The following is a 22,680-nucleotide window of genomic DNA, read 5'->3' as shown; positions in this document are numbered from 1 at the left end:
AATTGAATGTCTTTCATCAAAAACCTACTGTACACCAATTCCACAGCTGTATAGTATACATCTCCCTGTCTTTCTTTGTCTACCTCCCTCCCTCTCTCCAGATTGTCAGTGCGTGTGAGTGGAGGAGAGGGTCTAGGGTCAGCGTTAGGGGGGGTAGGGGTGGGTCTGATGAGGGACCTGGGGTCCATGTCGTTTGAGAACCCCTGTGAACTCCGAGAGAAGACCAGCTCTCCCTTCTCCTCCAACCGCACCATGTTCGAGACTGAGGAGGTACCGCACCATCCCATCACAAACACCTCTCTCACAACTGGCCATCCCTCTCTCACAACTGGCCATCCCTCTCTCACAACTGGCCATCCCTCTCTCACAACTGGCCATCCCTCTCTCACAACTGGCCATCCCTCTCTCACAACTGGCCATCCCTCTCTCACAACTGGCCATCCCTCTCTCACAACTGGCCATCCCCCTCTCTCACAACTGGCCATCCCTCTCTCACAACTGGCCATCCCTCTCTCACAACTGGCCATCCCTCTCTCACAACTGGCCATCCCTCTCTCACAACTGGCCATCCCTCTCTCACAACTGGCCATCCCTCTCTCACAACTGGCCATCCCTCTCTCACAACTGGCCATCCCTTTGCATGTAAATCTCTCATGGCTTAAAGTGGAAGAGATTGACTTCATCCATACTTGTTTTTGTAAGAAGTGTTGACAAGCTGAATGCACCGAGCTGTATGCTTAAACTACTAGCACACAGCTTGGACACTCATGCATACCCCACAAGACATGCCAACAAAGGTCTCTTCACAGTACTACATAGAGCCATGGCTACATTGAACTTTTCCACATCAGGTACTTTTCCACAACTATTCCACATCAGGTAACTGATATAAGCAGTAGAATCATATAAAAAAACTGATAAAATACACCTTATGGAACAGCAGTGTCTGTGAAGAGACATATGCGCGCGTGCACACACACACACACACACACACACACACACACACACACACACACACACACACACACACACACACACACACACACACACACACACACACACACACACACACACACGTAACAGTACCAGTCAAATGTTTGGACACACCTACTCATTCAAGGGTTTTTCTTTATTTTTAGTTGTAAAATAATAGTGAAGATATCAACATTATGAAATAACAAATATGGAATCATATATGGAATCATCATATACACATGTATGGAAATATGGAATCATGTAGCATCATGTAGTAATCAAAATATATTTTAGATTCTTCAAAGTAGCCACCCTTTGCCTTGACAGCTTTGTAAACTTGGCATTCGCTCAACCAGCTTCACCTGGAACGCTTTTCCAACTGTCTAGAAGGAGTTCCCACGTGCTGAAGACATGTTGGCTGCTTTTCCTTCACTCTGCGGTCCAACCCATCCCAAACCATCTCAATTGGATTGAGGTTGGGTGATTGTGGAGGCCAGGTCATCTGATGCAGCACTCCATCACTCTCCTTCATGGTCAAATAGCCCTTACACAGCCTGGAGGTGTGTTGGGTCGTTGTCCTGTTGAAAAACAAATGATAAGTGCAAAACCTAAGTGTAAACCAGATGGGATGGTGTATCACTGCAGAATGCTGTGGTAGCCATGCTGGTTAAGTGTGTCTTGAATTCTTAAAACAGACAGTGTCACAAGCAAAGCCCCCACACACCACCACCTTAATGCTTCACAGGGGGAACCCCACATGCAGAGATCATCCGTTCACCTACTCTGCATCTCACAAAGACACTGCGGTTGGAACCAAACATGGCACATTTAGACTCCATCGGTCTAAAAGCCATTGTTCATGTTTCTTGGCCCAAGCAAGTTTCTTCTTATTATTGGTGTCCTTTAGTAGTGGTTTCTTTGCAGCAATTGGACCATGAAGGCCTGATTCACGCAGTCTCCTCTGAACAGTTGTGTTTGTTGCTACATTTATTTGAGCTGTAATCTGAGGTGAGGTTAACTCTAATGACCTTATCCTCTGCAGAAGAGGTAACTCTAGGTCTTCCTTTTCTGTGGCTCTTGATGTTTTTTGCAACTGCACTTGAAGAAACATTCAAAGTTCTTGATTTTCCCGAATTGACTGACCTTCATGTCTTAAAGTAACGATGGACTGTTGTTTCTCTTTGCTTATTTGAGCTGTTGTTGCCATAATATGGGCTTGGTCTTTTACCAAATAGGGCTATATTCTGTATACCCCCCTAGGGTTGCACATTTTGGGGAATATTCAGAGATGGAAACTTTCTGTGGGAATATATGGGAATTAATATGACTACCATTTAAATGTAGATGTTTTTTGCATTGGATATATTTACCATACCATATGGAGACAGAAACAAACCTTTTACCTTATCATAAGTAGACATAATTGCTCATTATTATCCTTCCAATATATATATTTTTTAAATATTTAACTTACAAATTGAACTTTTAATTAAATGAGTTTACTCTTCGTATGGGAGGATTTCACTGAACAACTAAAAGGAATATTGAACAATCCCCAGTGATCCATCGCATCTCTCAAAAAGTCCCTTTCCAACCCTGTTGAGGATGGCTCATTGTCAGGCTCAAAAAGTCCCTTTCCAACCCTGTTGAGGATGGCTCATTGTCAGGCTCAAAAAGTCCCTTTCCAACCCTGTTGAGGATGGCTCATTGTCAGGCTCAAAAAGTCCCTTTCCAACCCTGTTGAGGATGGCTCATTGTCAGGCTCAAAAAGTCCCTTTCCAACCCTGTTGAGGATGACTCATTGTCAGGCTCAAAAAGTCCCTTTCCAACCCTGTTGAGGATGACTCATTGTCAGGCTCAAAAAGTCCCTTTCCAACCCTGTTGAGGATGGCTCATTGTCAGGCTCAAAAAGTCCCTTTCCAACCCTGTTGAGGATGGCTCATTGTCAGGCTCAAAAAGTCCCTTTCCAACCCTGTTGAGGATGGCTCATTGTCAGGCTCAAAAGTCCCTTTCCAACCCTGTTGAGGATGGCTCATTGTCAGGCTCAAAAAGTCCCTTTCCAACCCTGTTGAGGATGGCTCATTGTCAGGCTCAAAAAGTCCCTTTCCAACCCTGTTGAGGATGGCTCATTGTCAGGCTCAAAAAGTCCCTTTCCAACCCTGTTGAGGATGGCTCATTGTCAGGCTCAAAAAGTCCCTTTCCAACCCTGTTGAGGATGGCTCATTGTCAGGCTCAAAAAGCCTCAAGTTTGCCCATATGGCCACCAATTTTTCAACCTTTGTATTGGTCAGCCTGGTGTGTGTGTTCCCAAACAAGGACCAGTTGTGCTCTGAGGTGGCTGATGTTGGTGGGATTTGGAGGATGATGAAGGCAACAGGGGAAAGAGCCTCAGATCCACAAAGTCCCTTCCACCAGGTGGCTGATGAGACATGTTGGCATGACTGCCATATTGCATCTCCATCCCAAAGCCCTTGCTTGGAAGTGTACTTCACCAGACTGCCAAGAACCTTGCCCTCATCCAGGCCAAGGTGGCGAGACACAGTAGGGATGACACTATAGGCATTGTTGATCTGTGCACCAGACAGGTGGCTCTTGCCAGCGTACTTGGGGTTCAACATGAATGCTGCGGCATGTATGGGCTTCAGGCAGAAGTCTTCACGCTTTTTGATGCATTTCAGAACTGCAGTTTCCTCTGCTTGGAGCAACAGTGATGTGGGCAGGGCAGTACAGATTTCTTCTCACATCTTCAAGCAGAGTCTGAACATCAGACAGGATGGCATCAATCTGTGCAATTTAAAAAAATAATAATAATGTTTAAACCTTTAACTAGGCAAGTCAGTTAAGAACAAATTCTTATTTTCATTTATGGCCTAGGAACACTGGGTTAACTGCCTTGTTCAGGGGCAGAACAACCGATGTTTACCGTGTCAGCTCGAGGATTCGATCTTGCAACCTTTCAGTTACTAGTCCAACACTAACCACTAGGCTACCCTGCCGCCCCAATGGCCACTGCTATAGGTTTCGGGAGTTTCAGGCTGCTTTACCACTCTCTCCCAAAATACATCATCCAGGAGGATCCTCTTGATGGGGCTGTCCATATCGGCAGACTGTGATATGGCCATTTCTTGGAGAGACTCATTCCCCTCCAGGAGATTGTCAAACATGACAACACCATCCCGATGGGTGTTGCTGGGCAGCTTCAATGTGGTGCTCTTATTCTTCTCACTTTTGTGAGGTAGATTTCTGCCATAACTTGATGGCCCTTCACATACCTAACCATTTCCTTGGCTCTCTTGTAGAGTGTATCCGTTGCATGAGCAGCACAGCCAATGGGTGTGATGTGAGGGTAGGACTCCTCCACTTCAGACCAAGCAGCCTTCATGTTCGCAGCCTTGTCACCAGTGCAAATACCTTCTGTGGTCCAAGATCATTGATGACTGCCTTCAGCTCATCTGCAATGTAGAGACCAGTGTGTCTGTTGTCCCTTGTGTCTGTGCTCTTTTAGAATACTGGTTGAGTGGTGGAGATGATGTAGTTAACTATTCCTTGCCTGACCATCCCGCTCTCTCACATAATCTCACACTTCCTGAAGATATTGGGTTTTTATTTGACCCATTTTCCAAAAGTCGCAGTCTAATCTTTTCTCATTCTCCCTCTCCTCTTCATCCTGCTGTCTACTTTCATTGCCCCCCCCCTCTCAGATGGTAATCCCAGCAGACCCAGAGGGGATGCAACAGTTCCAGTCTCAGTGTGTTTCTCAGTGTCAGTGTGTAGTAGATGTCTTTCTGCCCCTGGCCTACATCTTCCTGCCCAGCAAACAGGCCTTCCAGAGCATCTACAACAGGTCTGTGGGTCTCTTTTTCTGCTAGTTTGCTTATTTGTACAAAAAAAATCAATGTACAGTTGAAGTCGAAAGTTTACATACACTTAGATTGGAGTCATTAACTTGTTTTTCAACCACCCCACAAATTTCTTGTTAACAAACTATAGTTTTGGCAAGTCGGTTAGGACATCTACTTTATGCATGACAAGTCATTTTTCCAACAATTCTTTACAGACAGATTATTTCCCTTATAATTCACTACATCACAATTCCAGTGGGTCAGAAGTTTACATACAGTAAGTTGACTGTGCCTTTAAACAGCTTGGAAAATTCCAGAAAATGATGTCATGGCTATAGAAGCTTCTGATAGGCTAATTGACATCATTTGAGTGTACATGTGGATGTATTTCAAGGCCTACCTTCAATCTCAGTGCCTCTTTGCTTTACATCATGGGAAAATCAAAAGAAATAAGCCAAGACCTCAGAAAAAAAAGTCTGGTTCATCCTTGGTAGAAATTTCCAAACGCCTGAAGGTACCACGTTCATCTGTATGAACAATAGTACGCAAGTATAACCACCATGGGACCACGCAGCCATCATACCGCTCAGGAAGGAGATTCGTTCAGTCTCCTAGAGGTGAATGTACTTTGGTGGGGAAAGTTCAAATCAATCCCAGAACAACAGCAAAGGACCCTGTGAAGATGCTGGAGGAAACGGGTACAAAAGTATCTATATGCACAGTAAAACAAGTCTTATATCGACATAACCTGAATGGCTGCTCAGCAAGGAAGAAGCCACTGCTCCAAAACTGCCATAAACAAGCCAGACTACGGTTTGCAACTGCACATGGGGACAAAGATTGTACTTTGGTCTGATGAAACAAAAATAGAACTGTTTGGCCATAATGACCATTGTTATGTTTGGATGAAAAAGGGGCAGGCTTGCAAGCTGAAGAACACCATCCCAACCGTGAAGCACAGAGGTGGCAGCATCACGTTGTGGGGGTGCTTTGCTGCAGGAGGGACTGGTGCACTTCACAAAATAGATGGCGTATGAGGGAGAAAAATGATGTGGATATATTGAAGCAACATCTCAAGACATCAGCCAGGAAGTTAAAAGCTTGGTCGCAAATGGGTCTTCCAAATGGACAATGACCCCAAGCATACTTCCAAAGTTGTGTCAAAATGGCTTAAGGACAACAAAGTCTAGGTATTTTGGCAGAACTGAAAATGTGTGTGCGAGCAAGGAGGCCTTACAAGCCTGTCTCAGTTACATCAGCTCTGTCAGGAGGAATGGGCCAAAATTCACCCAACGTATTGTGGGAAGCTTGTAGAAGGCTACCAAGAACGTTTGACCCAAGTTAAACAATTTAAAGGCAATGCTACCAAATATAAATTGAGTGTATGAACTTCTGACCCACTGGGAATGTAATGAAATAAATAAAAGCTGAAATAAATCATTCTCTCTGCTATTATTCTGACATTTCACATTCTTAAAATAAAGTGGTGATCCTAACTGACCTAAGACAGGTATTTTTTACAAGGATTAAATGTCAGGAATTGTGAAAAACTGAGTTTAAATTTATTTGGATGAGTATGTAAACTTCCTACTTCTACTGTAAATCTCTCTGGAGAAGAGTGGTCTGCTAAATGACTAACGAGTCAATGTGAACATTTTACAATCTCTCATTCTCCTTTTCTGTCCTTTCCCTCTGTCCTCCTCTCTCCATCCCTGTAGGATCAATAATGACCTGTTAATGTGGGAAGCCCCTCCCCCCTTAGGTTCTAAGAGCGACCACAGCCCCCTACACCGTCGCCAAGACGATGACAACTTCCAGCTTTGCAAGTCTGCCTTCAGACTAGGTGAGACCCCCATACTGAGACTTGTAAACCACTTCAGACTGGTCAGACACTCATTCAGAATTGGGTAATCCCTGGTTAGCAACTTGTTGACATCTTTAGTTTATTTAAATCTCTGATTTAAGATGGCTTGCCAAGTAGTATGAGTTGAGCATCTCTTTAGTCGGCACACCTGCAGACCATCTGAAACGTGTTGTTGCTCAGCAGTTCTATAACTGTGACGTTTCTGGTCTCTCAGACTCGGATTCCGAGGAGGAAGATGCTCAGTTCTACACAGCCGGTGAATCAACCAGACGCAGGCAGTCAGAGCCCGGCCCTAACCACACCCTCAGCCTGCTCTCTCTCACCATTGTCATAGGAAAGGGCCGCCTCCAAGCATTGACGGACAGCAAGGTGAGCCATTGATGAACCAGCTACATCTTACAATGGTTAACTAGGGATAGAGACTGGAGAGATTTTGGATCCTTTTTCAGTTCCTGACTGGACCTTACATAATGAGCGATATTAGAGCAAACATAAATGTAATTTGAATTCAATAGCTTGGAATTTGAATTACAAAAATTGAATGATTGAATGTATATATACTATGACGCTTCTAAAGAAGACACTTGCTTAAATACATCGTTTTCTGTTTCTCCTCTCCTACAGGGAGAGACGGGAAGTCCGGAGGACCGGTGTCATGGTGAGCTCCTCTTGGACCTGGAAGGGGGGAAGATGTTCAGTGTGGTGCAGCATCAGAACAACCCCCATCTCAGCTTCCTGTGCTTGGAGAGCAGGAGGGTGGATCTCTACCACAAAGGTGAATGGAATGACCGCGTGATATCAGGCTTTAGGTCTGGTAGTACCTACCTAATCATGTGTAGTAGTGTGATAATCCATGTTATCATGTAGATTTTAGTCATGAGCTAATCTCTTCTAAATGACTGACAGCCCTTTCCTTTCTGGCCACTAACCCTTTTCCTACCTCTCACAGCTGTAGTGAAGGACTCCCCTGTCCCCGGGCGGTTGGAAATGCCCAGCTTCACTCCCCCAGGGCATCTAGACCTTACCATTTACCCCACAGAGGTGGGGCTGAGCAGTGTGAGTGGCAGGGAGACGGAGGTCCAGATGTTATCCACAGCCATCAAAATCACCCTGGACCCTCAGAAGAATGTCAAGGTAACATGCATATCTTCTCAATTATTCTTTGAATGAAATATCATCTTTTGATTGTGCTTGTAGGTTAGTTGTGCTTATGATGAAGAAAGCTTAAGAAATATCATTAACTTAATTCTCTGTGTTTTACAGGAGTTTCTGGTTGCCCTTCGTCTCCATGGTGCCACTATGCGACATCGCATGGCACAGACCAATCACAGCTGGCACGAACAGGTATGGGGGATCCTAATAAATACTAAATCTGAGATGCTTCAGGCACCTAACATGATTTGACTGTTTGGGTGTGTGTTTGGTTCGTGAGTCTGGTTGATTAGTCTGTTTTACTTCATGACAGCTGGTTGATTTTCTGGATGTCATTGATGACCCGATCCTGGGCTACACATCTCCTGTAGTTATTACCGTCCTACACACACACCTGGCTACCTGCATTGTGGACTACAGGTACACACACACACTCACCAGATTTACATATGTGGACAAAGGAAGATAATACATTATTAACATAATTATTTTTCACTTCTCCCTTTTCTCCCCTTTGTCTCTTTCTGTCTTTCAGGCCCCTGTATCTTCCATTGAGGGTGTTGTTCACAGCAGAATCCTTCTCTCTCTCCAGTAACATCATAGTAGACACTGCCACCTTTCACCTCAGGTACAGTAACAGTGAACCTCAAAATATGTTCTTCCTTTAGTTCATTAATGGCCAACTGGTGGCCCCCCCTTTTTGTAAACCCAATTCAAATAAATAATCTATATTTTTTGGAACTCAACCTACTGTTGAGAGTTAGAGTAATAGAATACACAAGGCGCAATTTTGAAATTTGGTTGTGCATCAGCAGTCACTTAATTAGGCCATCAGTTAGTCGAGCAGCCAGCTATCTAAACTTGGAGCATGCTTGAATTACTGATCGGGTTGGGACCCATTGATCATCAGTTAGTAGCAAAAATGGTATTGCTAGCCTGAGGTAGAGTACTTGTTGAAAAGCTGTAGACCACGCCATCTACCAAGAGTTTATCCAAAGTTTTCCTATCCGTCTATTTACCACCACAAACCGATGCTGGCACTAAGACCGCACTCAACGAGCTGTTTAGGGCCATAAGCACACAAGAAAATGCTCATTCAGAAGCGGTGCTCCTAGTGGCCGGGCACTTTAAACCTTTAGTGACACCCCATCCCGTGAACGGGACCGTTGTCATCATCTGACACGAATTAGCATAACGCAACGGACATAAATCTTCCTTGAAAATCTTCCTATTCATGAAAATCACAAGTGAAATATATTGGAACACAGCTTAGCCTTTTGGTAATCACCCTGTCATCTCAGATTTTCAAAATATGCTTTACAGCCAAAGCTAGACAAGCATTTGTGTAAGTTTATCAATAGCATAGCATTATGTCCAGCTAGCAGCAGGCAACCTTGTCACGAAAATCAGAAAAACAATCCAATTAAATCTTTTATCTTTGAACTTCGGATGTTTTCACTCACGAGACTCCCAGGTAGACAGCCAAAGTTCATTTTTTTCCCAAAATATTATTTTTGTAGGCGAAATAGCTCCGTTTGTTCTTCACATTTGGCTGAGAAATCGACCGGAAATTGCGGTCACGACAACGACGAAATATTCCAAATTAGCTCCATAATATCGACAGAAACATGGCAAACGTTGTTTAGAATCAATCCTCAAGGTGTTTTTCAAATATCTATTCGATCCCGGGACAATTGGTTTGATGGCACATTCACAGCTCAATAGGGCATTGGAACGCAGAGCTTTCAAAATATGGGACACTTCCCAGATTGGATTTTTCTCAGGTTTTCGCCTGCAATATCAGTTCTGTTATACACACAGACAATATCTGTACAGTTTTGGAAACGTTAGTGTTTTCTATCCAAAGCTGTCAATTATATGCATATTCTAGCACTTTGTCCTAACAAAATATCCCGTTTAAAATGGGAACGTTCTTTTTTCCAAAAATGAAAATACTGCCCCTAGAGTCGCAACAGGTTAATGCAGGCAAACTTATATTAGTTTTACCTCATTTGTACCAGCATGTCACGTGCAGCCAGAGGGGGAAAAAAACTCTTGACCATCTGCTTACAAGCAAAAACTAAAGCAGGAAGTAAGTGACTCGCTCAATACGGACGTTGTCAGATGACAGATACTACGCTACAGGACTGTTTTAATATGTTCCGGGATTCATCCAATGGCATTGAATATACCACCTCAGTCACCGGTTTCGTCAATAAGTGCATCGACAGTGATCATACGTACATATCCCAACCAGAATTAATGGGTTACAGGCAGCATCCGCAACGAATTAAAGGCTAGAGCTGCCGCTTTCAATGACTGAGACACTAATCCGGATGCTTATAAGAAATCCCGCGATGTCCACAGGCGAACCATCAAACAGGCATAGCGTCAATACAGGACTAAGATTGAATCCTACTACACCGGCTCTGATGCTCGCCTGATGTGGCAAGGCCGCAAGTTGCCCAGTGACGCAAGCCTACCAGACAACATAAATTACTTTTTATGCTCGCTTCGAGGCAAGCAACACTGAAGCATTCATGAGAGCATCAGCTGTTCCGGATGACTGTGATCACGCTCTCCGTAGCCGATGTGAGCAAGACTTTTTAAACAGGTCAACATTCACAAGGCTGCGGGGCCAGACGGAATACCGGGACGTGTACTCAGACGTGCGTGGACCAATTGGTAAGTGTCTTCACTGATATTTTCAACCTCTCCCTAACCGAGTCTGTAATACCTACATGTTTCAAGCAGACCACCATAGTCCCTGTGCCCAAGAAAACTAAGGTAAACTCCTCCCTCTGCAACTGGATCCTGGACTTCTTGACGGGCCGCCCCCATGTGGTAAGGGTAGGCAGCAACACATCTGCGCGCGCTGATCCTCAACACGGGGTCCTCAGGAGTGTGTGCTTAGTTCCCTCCTGTACACCATGTTTACCCACGACTGCGTGGCCAAGCACAATTCCAACACCATCTTTATGTTTGCTGACGACACAACAGTTGTAATCCTGATCACCGACAATGATGAGACGGCCTATAGGGAGGAGGTCAAAGACCTGGCAGTGTGGTGCCAGGAGAACAACCTCTCCCTCAACTTGAGCAAGTCAAAGGAGCTGATCGTGGACTACAGGAAAAAGAGGGCTGAACATGCCCCCATTCACATCGATGGGGCTGTAGTTGGGTGGGCAGGTCAAGTTCGTGGTCCAAACACCAAGACAGTAATGAAGACGGCACGACAACACATTTGCCCCCTCAGGAGAAAAAAATATATTTGGCATGGGTCCCCAGGTCCTCAAAGTTCTACAGCTGCACCATCGAGAGCATCTGACAGGTTGCATCACCTGGTATGGCAACTGCTCGGCATCTGACTGTAAGGCGTTACAGAGTGTAGTGCATATGGCTCAGTACATCACTGGGGCCAAGCACAGGACCTATATACAAGGCGGTGTCAGAGGAAGGCCCAAAATATTGTCAAAGACTCCAGTTACCCAAGTCCCAGACTGTTCTCTTTGCTACCGCACGTCAAGCGTTAACAGAGCGTCAATTCTAGGTCCAAAAGGCTCCTTAACAACAGCTACTCTCAAGCCATAAGTCTCCTGAACAGCTAATCAAATGGCTACCCGGACTATTTACATTACACTGCTGCTACTCACTGTTTTTATTATCTATGCAAAGTCACTTTACTCCTACCTACATGTACAAATGACCTCTACTGACCTGTACCCCCGCATATTGACTCGGTACCGGTACCCCCGCATATAGCCTCGTTATTTTGATACTTTTTATTTCATTTTTTACTTGGTAAATATTTTCTAAACTCTTTCTTGAACTGCATTGTTGGTTAAGGGCTTGTAAGTAAGCATTTCACAGTACTTAGCGCATGTGACAAAATAATGTTTGATTAGAAATGTGTAGAATTGCAGGACGGGGACAGGGGGGGTAGGAATGACCTAATAGTTGGCTATTGAAGTTTGATGGTATTTCCTCCTCAGGTTTATCCTGGATGATTCTGCCTTGTTTCTCTCTGATAAGTGTGAAAGTGACGTAGTGGACCTGAGACGAGGTATGACACATAATTAACTGTACCGTGTGTGCGTGTATACATCTACATCTGAGTGTGTTTGCAGTTCTAATGCTCTCTCTTTCTCGCTCTTTCTCTCCTCAGACTATGTGTGTGTTCTGGATATTGATCTGCTAGAGCTGGCCATCACCACATGGAAAGGCAGTGATATAGGGAAACTGGTAAGTTCTTAGCCTGACAATTTTATGGGATTACACATCTGTCGGTGTGTAACTCAAATCTACGGTCTCTTTAGTTCTTCTTACCTCTTCTCCTCGCCAGCGAGATGACGCTCGACGGAGAAGTGTGACATCTTACGAGTTCTAACCAAACTTTGCTAATTACTTACTTAGTTTTATTTTGTTTATCTTTTTTGTACAAAAAGTTAATACTATCACATATCAAATGTTAATATTTACATACACATATTTAGCAGATGTTCTTGCGGGTGTACCGAAATGCTTGTGGACATCAGATCGACAGTTAGTAACCTCGATTTCGACTTTCGATCAGATCGACTTCAGTTGTTCCACTGTTCATACCAGAACCTGTTCCATGAGTCACCAAAACAATGCAGGAGTCCTGGTGAAATTAAGGTGAAGAGAGAACCGAATGGCACTCCCCTCCATTCTATTGGCTAATGTCCAGTCACTCGAGAATAAGACGTATGAGCTTTTTTTCGAGAGTCTCCAGTCAGAGCAGAGAGTCTCCAGTCAGAGCAGAGAGTCTCCAGTCAGAGCAGAGAGTCTCCAGTCAGAGCAGAGCGTCTCCAGTCAGAGCAGAGCGTCTCCAGTCAGAGCAGAGCGTCTCCAGTCAAAGCAGAGCGTCTCCAGTCAGAGCAGAGCGTCTCCAGTCAGAGCAGAGCGTCTCCAGTCAGAGCAGAGCGTCTCCAGTCAGAGCAGAGCGTCTCCAGTCAGAGCAGAGCGTCTCCAGTCAGAGCAGAGCGTCTCCAGTCAGAGCAGAGCGTCTCCAGTCAGAGCAGAGCGTCTCCAGTCAGAGCAGAGAGTCTCCAGTCAGAGAGACTTGAAAAGCTGCAATATTATGTCTTACTGAAATGTAGCTGGATGATGACTCAATGCACGTAGTACTCTGTGGATACTCCATGCAGCGGAAGGATCGGACGGCGCCTTCGGGGAAGTCGAAAGGAGTTTTTTTTTATCCATAAATAACAACTTGTGTACTGCTTCCAGTGGGAAGGAAATCTCAAACTTTTGTTCACTTGATATAGAATACCTCATGGTAAGCTGCAGACCCTTTTATCTACCAAGAGAGTTCTCATTCGTAATTACCACAGCTGTCGACATCATGCCCCAAGCAAACACCACTCTGGCCCTCAACAAACTGTATGGGGCCATAAACAAGAAACTGCTCACCCAGAGGCAGTGTTTCTGGTGGGTGGAGACTTTAGAATTAAAACCGTCCTACTTCGCTTCTACCAAGGGGCGCTAAAACTCCAGACCACTTTTATTCTACCCAGAGAAACGCATACATGACCCTCCCTCGTCATCCTGGGGCGGCAAGGTAGCCTAGTGGTTAGAGCGTTGGACTAGTAACCGGAAGGTTGCGAGTTCAAACCCCCGAGCTTGACAAGGTACAAATCTATCGTTCTGCCCCTGAACAGGCAGTTAACCCACTGTTCCCAGGCCGTCATTGAAAATAAGAATGTGTTCTTAACTGACTTGCCTGGTTAAATAAAGGTAAAATTTAAATTTAAAAAATCCCTTTGGTAAATCTGACCATGACTCCATTCCAGTGATGCGCTCAATATAGAAGTGATTGGATAGCATTGAGGAGTTTACAACAAGTCACAGTGACTATAAGAACGCAGAGATGCGTTCGAGCCCGGGCTCTGTCACAGCCAGCCGCGACGGGGAGGTCCATGGGGCACAATTGGCCCAGCTTGTTCCGTGTTAGGGATGTTTTGGCTGGCAGGGATATCCTTGTCTCATTGTGCACTAGCGACTCCTGTGGCGGGCCGGGTGCAGTGCACGCTGACCAGGTTGCCAGGTGTAAGGTGTTTCCTCCGACACACTGGTGCGGCTGGCTTCCGGGTTGGATGTGTGTTGTGTCAAGAAGCAGTGCGGTTGGGTTGTGTTTCGGAGGACGCATGACCCTCGACCTTCTCCTCCTCACCGTGCGGGAGTTGCAGCGATGGATACCACGAAATTGGAGAGATAAAAGTGGTAAAAAAATCAATGAAAATACTACTGCGACGCAAACAACAACAGAGTTACACATGGATTAAACAAACGGACAGTCAATAACACAATAGAAAAATACAGTGTGTGCAAATGAGGCAATTAATAGGCCGTGGGGTAAGGCAATTAATATGCCGTAGTGGCGAAGTAATTACAATTTAGCAGTTAAACACTGGTGTGATGGATGTGCAGAAGATGTGCAAGTAGAGATACTGGGGTGCAAAGGTGAAAATAACAATATGCGGATGAGGTAGTTGGATGGGCTATTTACAGGTGCAATGATATGTGAGCTGTATGGGGCCATTAAATATACAGTAGGAGGAAGGTGGAATCCGCATCAAGGAGTCAGCCTGCAGGCGCCCGGCCTTGGCCCTGTATGAGAGCAGTGGTGCAGTTGTTGATATTCTTACGAGACATAACCCCAGACTTTGAAATTACAGAGGCGCTTGCTTCAGTGCAGTCAATGAAGAGCACAACCACAAGGGAAGATTCATTGGAGAAGGTTAATAAGTGTGGCAAAAGTTGGGACTGAGTTTTGAAAAGTTATCCAGTGGGACCACTGATGGGTGCCCAAACTCGGCAGGAAAAAACATTGTCCTTTTGAAAAGGATACAATATCAAGTAGCTGAGCTGAACCAGGATCAGAAAATTATTTTCCTGCATTGCATTATTCATGAGCAGGTTCACTGTAAATGTGTTCTGAAAATGAGCCATGTTGTGGATACAGTCACTAAAGTGGTAAACTTCATAAGAGAAACCTTTAAACCACAGGCAGTTTGTCTCTTCTAACAGTGGGACAGAGTCGGGTCATGCAGATCTCCCCTACAACACAAACGTGAGATGGCGAAGGTGCTTAAAAGGGTGTGGGACCTGATGTCGGAGATTGCTGAGTTTTTGGAACTGGAACTGAACCCTCCCTCTGCAACTGGATCCTGGACTTCCCGACCACCCAGGTGGTGAGGGTAGGCAACAACGCCTCTGCCACGCTGACACTCAACACGGAGGCCCCTCAGGGGTGTGTACTTAGTCCCCTTCTGTACTCCCTGTTCACCCATGACTGTGTGGCTACGTAGAACTCCAACACCATCAAGTTTGCTAACAACACAAAGGTACTAGGCCTGATCAGCGATGGCGATGAGACAGCCTACAGTGAGGAGGTCAGAGACTTTGCAGTTTGGTGCTGGGACAACAAAACCTCCCTCGACGTCAGCAAGACCAAGGAGCTGAACGTGGACTACAGGAAAAAGAGGGGAGAACCCCATCGACAGGGCTGTTGTGGAGCAGGTCAAGAGCTTAAGTTCCTTGGCGTCCACATCACTAAGAACCTCTCCACGGTCGTGGAGAGGGCACAGCAGTGCCTCATCCCCCACTGGAGGCTGAAAAGGATTTGGGGTGGGTACTCGGATTCTCAAAAGGTTCTACAGCTGCACCATCAAGAGCATCTTGACTGGCTCCATCACCGCTTGGTATGGAAAATGCACCGCCCATGACTGCAAAGAGCTACAGAGGGTGATGCGGACAGCCCAGTACATCACTGGGGCCAAACTCCCTGCCATCCGATACAACACAAATACACATAAAGTTGAAGTCGGAAGTTTACATACACTTAGGTTGGCATCATTAAAACTAGTTTTTCAACCACTCTACAAATGTCTCGTTAACAAACTATAGTTTTGGCAAGTCGTTTAGGACATCTACTTTGTGCATGACACAAGTAATTTTTCTAACAATTGTTTACAGACCGATTATTTCACTTAACTCACTGTATCACAATTTCAGTGGGGCAGAAGTTTAGATACACTAAGTTGACTGTGCCTTTTAAACAGCTTGAAAAATTCCAGAAAATGATGTCATGGCTTTAGAAGCTTCTGACAGGCTAATTGACATCATTTCAGCCAATTGGAGGAGTACCTGTGGATGTATTTTGGTATTTGAAGGCCTACATTCAAACTCAGTGTCTATTTTCTTGACATGGTGAAATCAGCCAAGACCTCAGATAAAATATTGGTTCATCCTTGGGAGCAATTTTCAAAATCCTGAAGGTACCACGATCATCTGTACAAACAATTGTACGCAAGTATAAACACCATGCAACCACTCTGCCGTCATACCGCTCAGGAAGGAGACGCGTTCTGTCTCCTAGAGATGAACGTACTTTGGTGTGAAAAGTGCAAATCAATCCCAGAACAACAGCAAATGGGTCTTCCAAATGGACAATGACCACAAGCAGACTTCCAAAGGTATGGCGAAATGGCTTACGGACAACAAAGTCAAGGTATTGGCGTGGCCAACACAAAGTCCTGACCTCAATCCTATAGAACATTTGTTGGCAGAACTAAAAATGTGTGTTCGAGCAAGGGGACCAACAAACCTGACTGTTATACCAGCTCCGTCAGGAGGATGGGCCAACATTCACCCAACTTATTGTGGGAAGCTTGTGGAAGGCTACCAGGAATGTTTGACCCAAGTTAAACAATTTAAAGGCAATGCTACCAAATACTAATTGGTTGTATGGAAACTTCTGACCCACTGAGAATGTGATGAAATAAATAAAAGCTGTAATAAATCATTCTCTCTACTATTATTCTGACATTCCACATTCTTAAAATAAAGTGGTGATCCTAACTGACCTAAGACAAGGAATTTCTACTAGGATTAAATGTGAGGAATTGTAAAAAACTAAGTTTAAATGTATTTGGCTGAGGTGTATGTGAACTTCCTACTTCTACTATACATACATGCATACATATTACACACACACTTTTTTACACTCATCATTTGCTGGTGCTGCTCTGTACTTAACTTACTCTTATTGTTATCTATCCTGATGCCTAGTCACTTTATTCTGCCTCAATGTACATACCAATAAGGTATTCGATGTAGATATCTATCCTGATGCCTAGTCACTTTACCCTGTCTTCATGTACAGAGGGGAGAACAAGTATTTGATACACTGCCGATTTTGCAGGTTTTCCTACTTACAAAGCATGTAGAGGTCTGTCATTTTTTATCATAGGTACACTTCAACTGTGAGTGACGGAATCTAAAACAAAAATCCAGAAAGTCACATTGTATGATTTTTTAAGTAATTAATTTGCATTTTAAAATGACAGACCTCTACATGCTTTGTAAGTAGGAAAACCTGCAAAATCGGAAGTGTATCAAATACTTGTTCTCCCTACTGTAGCTCCACATTGATCTAGTACTTCCTGTATATAGCTCCATTTATGTGCATTTTATTTTATTCCTTATGTTACTATTTTGCTTGTATCATTATTAATGAACTGCATAATTGGAAAGGACCCGTAAGCAGTGATGTAAAGTACTTAATTCGTTTTTTGGTGTATCTGTACTTTCATTTACTATTTATATTTTTGACTACTTCACTACATTGCTAAAGAAAGTAATGTACTTTTTACTCCATACATTTTCCCTGACACTCAAAGTACTCGTTACATTTTGAATGCTTAGCAGGACAGGGAAATGGTCCAATACACATACTTATTACTGCTTCTGGAGGACTTACTAAACACAAATGCTTTGTTTGTAAATGATGTCTGTGTGCTGTAGTGTGCCGTCTGGTTTGCTCAACAATATAAGCAATTTGAAATTATTAATACTTTTACTTTTCATACTTAAGTATATTTAAAACAAAATGATTTTACTTTTACTCAAGTAGTATTTTACTGGGGGACTTTCACTTTTACTTGAGTCAATTTCTTTTAAGGTATCTTTACTTTTACTCAATTATGACAATCTGGTACTTTTACCACAACTGCGTGTAAAAAAGTATTTCAACGTAAAGACTTAAATGTAAATGTAATGTAAAGTGTCCACCAGTTGTTTTTGGCGCATGTGACAAAAATTGTTATTTGATTTCTATTCCAATCCCCTCACCTTCTTTTGGTCTCTTCTCCTAGTCCCAACCTCTGTTTGAGCTGCGTTGCTCCAACAACGTGGTCCACCTCCACACCTGTGCTGACTCCTGTGCTTCCCTGGTCAACATGCTGCAGTACCTGGTGTCCCAGGGAGACCTGCACCCTCCCCCCCGACACACATCACCCACTGAGATCGCTGGACAGAAGCTGCCGGTAAGACAGACAGGCCAGTAGACCAATAGACTAGTAAACTAGTATAATATTACCTTCTTTAAGGTCTGGAACAGATGTTGTATGTTTGTTCAGATAAACGTTGTGTGAGAACAACTGAAGAAAATGAAACTGTGGAGCGACTGGAAAGGAGCCAATCTGAACCTCTCAACTATCTGTTTTCTGTCTATATGTGACTTGTTTTAGTTGTCAGAAAGTCCCGCCTCCTTGCCACCCTGCCTTCCAGCTGAGACTGCTGAGATCAACCAGTATGATCTCCTTGATGCTTTGATTGACACAGAGAGGAGCCATCCAGATGAGGATATGGACTCAGGTAAAACGGGGGTATTAAATGATAGTGTAGTTCAATATCTCCAATTATAAATCCCTTCTGTACATTTGATAGATGAAATGGATGCCATTAGCTATTCCTATTTCTAGTGCATATTACTTTTCACTGTAAAAATGGAGTCTTCTAAATGAACATTTCTATGTCTAGGATCTCCCACTGTCCCGCGGGGCTCACCTGTTTCAGTCTACCTGTTTCCTGGGGAGGACCCTAAGCTCCGCCCACCAGTTGTCATTGAGGGGGAGAAGTCAAAGCTTGACAGACTGGTAGCGACAGCCACTGAGGTGCAGGTGGATATGATGTCAGAGGAGGGCTCTGATGGTTCAGAGGACAACGAGGACTTCTGTATCCTAGAGGCTCCTGGGATGGGTATACCTGTGAGTCTGTTTCTTTATTTCATTATGTCTCTATACTTTCTCTCTCTCTACGCTCTGTACTCTCTCACTCTGTACTCTCTCGTTCTACTCTCTCTATTCCCCCTCTATACTCTCACTCTATATATGTGTGTGTGTGTGTGTGTGTGTGTGTGTATATATATATATATATATATATATATATATATATATCTATCTATCAACAACAATTGTTTAGACAGATTATTTCACTTAAAATTCACTGTATCACAATTCCAGTGGGTCAGAAGTTTACATACATACACGAAGTTGACTGTGCCTTTAAACAGCTTGGACAATTCCAGAAAATGATGTCATGGCTTTGGAAGCTTCTGCTAATTTACATCATTTGAGTCAATTGGAGGTGTACCTGTGAATGTATTTCCAGGCCTACCTTCAATCCCAGTGCCTCTTTGCTTGACATGGGAAAATCAAAAGAAATCAGCCAAGACTTCAGGAAAAAGAATTGTAGACCTCCACAAGTCTGGTTCATACTTGGAAGCAATTTCCAAACGCCTGAAGGTACCACGTTCATCTGTACAAACAATAGTATGCAAGTGTAAACACCATGGGACCACGCAGCTGTCATATCGCGTTCTGTCTCCTAGAAATGAATGTACTTTGGTGCGAAAAGTGCAAATCAATCCCAGAACAACAGCAAAGGACCTTCTGAAAATGCTGAAGGAAACGGTACAAACGTTTCAATATCCACAGTACAACGAGTCCTATATCGACATAACCTGAAAGGCCGCTCAGCAAGGAAGAAGCCACTGCTCCAAAACTGCCATAAAAAAAGCAAGACTACGGTTTGCAACTGCACATGGGGACAAAGATTGTACTTTTTGGAGAGATGTCCTCTGGTCTGATGAAACAAAAATATAACTTTTCTTCAATAATGACTATCGTTATGTTTGGAGGAAAAAAGTGGGAGGATTGCAAGCCGAAGAACACCATCCCAACCGTGAAGCACAGAGGCGGCAGCATCATGTTGTGGGGGTGCTTTGCTGCAGGAGGGACTGGTGCACTTTACAAAATAGATGGCATCATGAAGGAGTAAAATGATGTGGACATATTGAAGCAACATCTCAAGACATCAGTCAGGAAGTTAAAGCTTGGTCACAAATAGGTCTTCCAGATGGACAATGACCCCAAGCATATTTCCATAGTTGTGTCAAAATTTCTTAACGACAACAAATTCAAGGTATTGGAGTGGCCACCACAAAGCCCTGACCTCAATCCTATTGAACATTTGTTGGCAGAACTGAAAAAGTGTGTGTGAGCAAGGCCTACAAACCTGACACACCAGGTCTGTCAGGAGGAATGGGCCAGAATTCACCCAACGTATTGTGGGAAGCTTGTGGAAGGCTACTCGAAAGTTAAACAATTTAAAGGCAATGCTACCAAATACTAATTAAGTGTATTTAATGTCATGTCTTTGGCATCATTCATTTGATGACTGTTATTTTATCAAATCAATTCTCATTATTACGTGATTAAACTAATCATGTAAATGTAATTAACTAGGAAGTTGGGGCACCAAGGAAAATCTTCAGATTACAAAGTTATAAATTTCCTAATAACTCTTCAGATATTTTAATATCTGATCAATTAGTCTTCTAATTAATTATTATTCTTTACCTCACGTTAGTCTCATTCCAAACGTCGTAAATGTTCGGTTATCTGCACGAACCCAGCCTTTACTATGAATCATCCATACACCAATTGTCTTAATCATTTATTTACTAACTAACTAAATTATGACAGAAATACATAAACAAACGAACAGTAGATATGGTTACAAGGAAATGATAGGAGAGGTTCCCTAGTGGGCTAAGCCGATATAATGGCTTGGTGGACAAAGTGAAGTGGGTGTGGACTGAGAAGGGTGCGAAAGACAATTGCAGTCACTACACAGTTGATAATTATATTAATTGAAATGCTAATCCTTTGCACATGAACGCTAACTCATTTGGGAATAATTGCAATCAATATATATTTACGCCCAGTGTGTCGTCGTGATCTCTGTTGGAATCGTCCGTCTTTTCTGTTGGAAAGTTCATCTGCGCATCTCTCTCTCTGCTTTCCTGAAGTCTTTCGTGGTTAGAATGTATACTTCAGAGTACCATTCTTCCAAGATGGCGTAGCAGTCAGGCGTCTTTGTCCTGTCCCTTGTATATATCTTTACATATTTTTCTTCGCATATCTTTACATTTTTTTTAAATGAAATAAAACCAACTTCTAAATACTCTCCTGCAACCCGCCTCACCCAATGTGGCGTGGATCTGCTTTTTTCTAAAGTATTTCTATTTACTTCGGATCTGGAATCCCTCAACTGAAGCTAGCCAGCTAACTACCTACCAGCTATCAGTTAGAAAACCATTGCTAGCGGTCATTAGCTAACCTTTTGCTCGGAAAGCTCTCGCTAGTTCGAACAACGTGACTCAAACCAGAGCATAACGGACCTATTTCTCCCCATATCCCGGATTCCTACCGCAAACTCTGAACATTTTCATCTGGATCTTCGCAACTAGCTAACCGCAATCCCGGGTGACCACTCCGGAACAAGCACCAATTAGCCTGAAGCTAGCCCGGCCAGGGCTCCTGTGCTACCACCGAAGCCCATTCCTGGGCTACAATATCCGGACCCCTTCTACTGCCGGTACGGGGCACGGAACCCCGCCGATCCTCTACGACTGGAATACCAACATAATCTGCCTGAGGATTCCAACAGGCCCTCAGGCGCGACGCCCGCTGAAGGCCCATTCTGCTAACCTGCTAGCCCTGCTAGCTACTTAGAGCTACTTGGAACCCCACTAATCCACGACTGGTCTATCGCCGTCACTGCACGAAGAGGCAAAAACAGACTTACCCCCATCGCGACGTCCCGCAAAGGCTAACTTGCTAGCCCCGGTCTGCTAACTGCTTGCTTGCTAGCCCCGGTCTGCTAACTGCTTGCTTGCTAGCCCCGGTCTGCTAACTGCTTGCTTGCCTGCCCCGGTCTGCTAACTGCTAGCTTGCCTGCCCCGGTCTGCTAACTGCTAGCTTGCCTGCCCCGGTCTGCTAACTGCTCGCTTGCCTGCCCCGGTCTGCTAACTGCTCGCTTGCCTGCCCCGGTCTGCTAACTGCTCGCTTGCCTGCCCCGGTCTGCTAACTGCTCGCTTGCCTGCCCCGGTCTGCTAACTGCTCGCTTGCCTGCCCCGGTCTGCTAACTGCTCGCTTGCCTGCCCCGGTCTGCTAACTGCTTGCTTGCCTGCCCCGGTCTGCTAACTGCTCCCTTGCCTGCCCCGGTCTGCTAACTGCTCGCTTCTTTAAGGTCTCAGAGCATGTGACGTCACCGATTGAAACGCTATTAGCGTGCTCCACTGCTAACTAGCTAGCCATTTCACATCGGTTACACTTGCATCCGTAATGGGTCTGCGACCAAGCGACCACCCCTCATCACTGTCAAATGCTACCTAAAACACTTCTGTGAGCAGGCCTTTCTAATCCACCTGGCTGGGGTATCCTGGAATGACATTGACCTCATCCCGTCAGTAGATGATGCCTGGCTATTCTTTAAAAGTGCCTTCCTCACCATCTTAAATAAGCATGCCCCATTAAAAAAAATGTAGAACTAGGAACAGATATAGTCCTTGGTTCACTCCAGACCTGTCTGCCCTTGACCAGCACAAAAACATCCTGTGGCGTTCTGCATTCGCATCGAATAGCCCCTGAGATATGAAACTTTTCAGGGAAGTTAGGAACATATATACAGGGGCAG

The 22,680-nt window shown here is 44.3% G+C and overlaps 1 protein-coding gene across 1 annotated transcript in view; it reads left to right on the top strand.

Annotated features, from left to right (window-relative positions):
* Positions 1 to 22,680, top strand: part of LOC124010505 (autophagy-related protein 2 homolog A-like) — a 44,595-nt gene that overhangs the window by 6,965 nt on the left and 14,950 nt on the right. Inside the window, exons 16-29 of the mRNA XM_046322997.1 lie at positions 102 to 270; positions 4,677 to 4,819; positions 6,536 to 6,660; positions 6,896 to 7,050; positions 7,306 to 7,456; positions 7,631 to 7,815; positions 7,945 to 8,025; positions 8,147 to 8,253; positions 8,369 to 8,461; positions 11,826 to 11,896; positions 11,999 to 12,075; positions 18,012 to 18,182; positions 18,387 to 18,513; positions 18,679 to 18,905. Coding sequence (XP_046178953.1) covers positions 102 to 270; positions 4,677 to 4,819; positions 6,536 to 6,660; positions 6,896 to 7,050; positions 7,306 to 7,456; positions 7,631 to 7,815; positions 7,945 to 8,025; positions 8,147 to 8,253; positions 8,369 to 8,461; positions 11,826 to 11,896; positions 11,999 to 12,075; positions 18,012 to 18,182; positions 18,387 to 18,513; positions 18,679 to 18,905 — 1,882 coding nt within the window. The remainder of the gene's footprint in view (positions 1 to 101; positions 271 to 4,676; positions 4,820 to 6,535; positions 6,661 to 6,895; positions 7,051 to 7,305; positions 7,457 to 7,630; positions 7,816 to 7,944; positions 8,026 to 8,146; positions 8,254 to 8,368; positions 8,462 to 11,825; positions 11,897 to 11,998; positions 12,076 to 18,011; positions 18,183 to 18,386; positions 18,514 to 18,678; positions 18,906 to 22,680) is intronic.

Source organism: Oncorhynchus gorbuscha, linkage group LG23, assembly GCF_021184085.1.
Source record: "Oncorhynchus gorbuscha isolate QuinsamMale2020 ecotype Even-year linkage group LG23, OgorEven_v1.0, whole genome shotgun sequence".
In the NCBI taxonomy this organism is placed as follows: Eukaryota; Metazoa; Chordata; class Actinopteri; order Salmoniformes; family Salmonidae; genus Oncorhynchus; species Oncorhynchus gorbuscha.
This window is presented reverse-complemented; position numbering and strand designations above follow the sequence as displayed.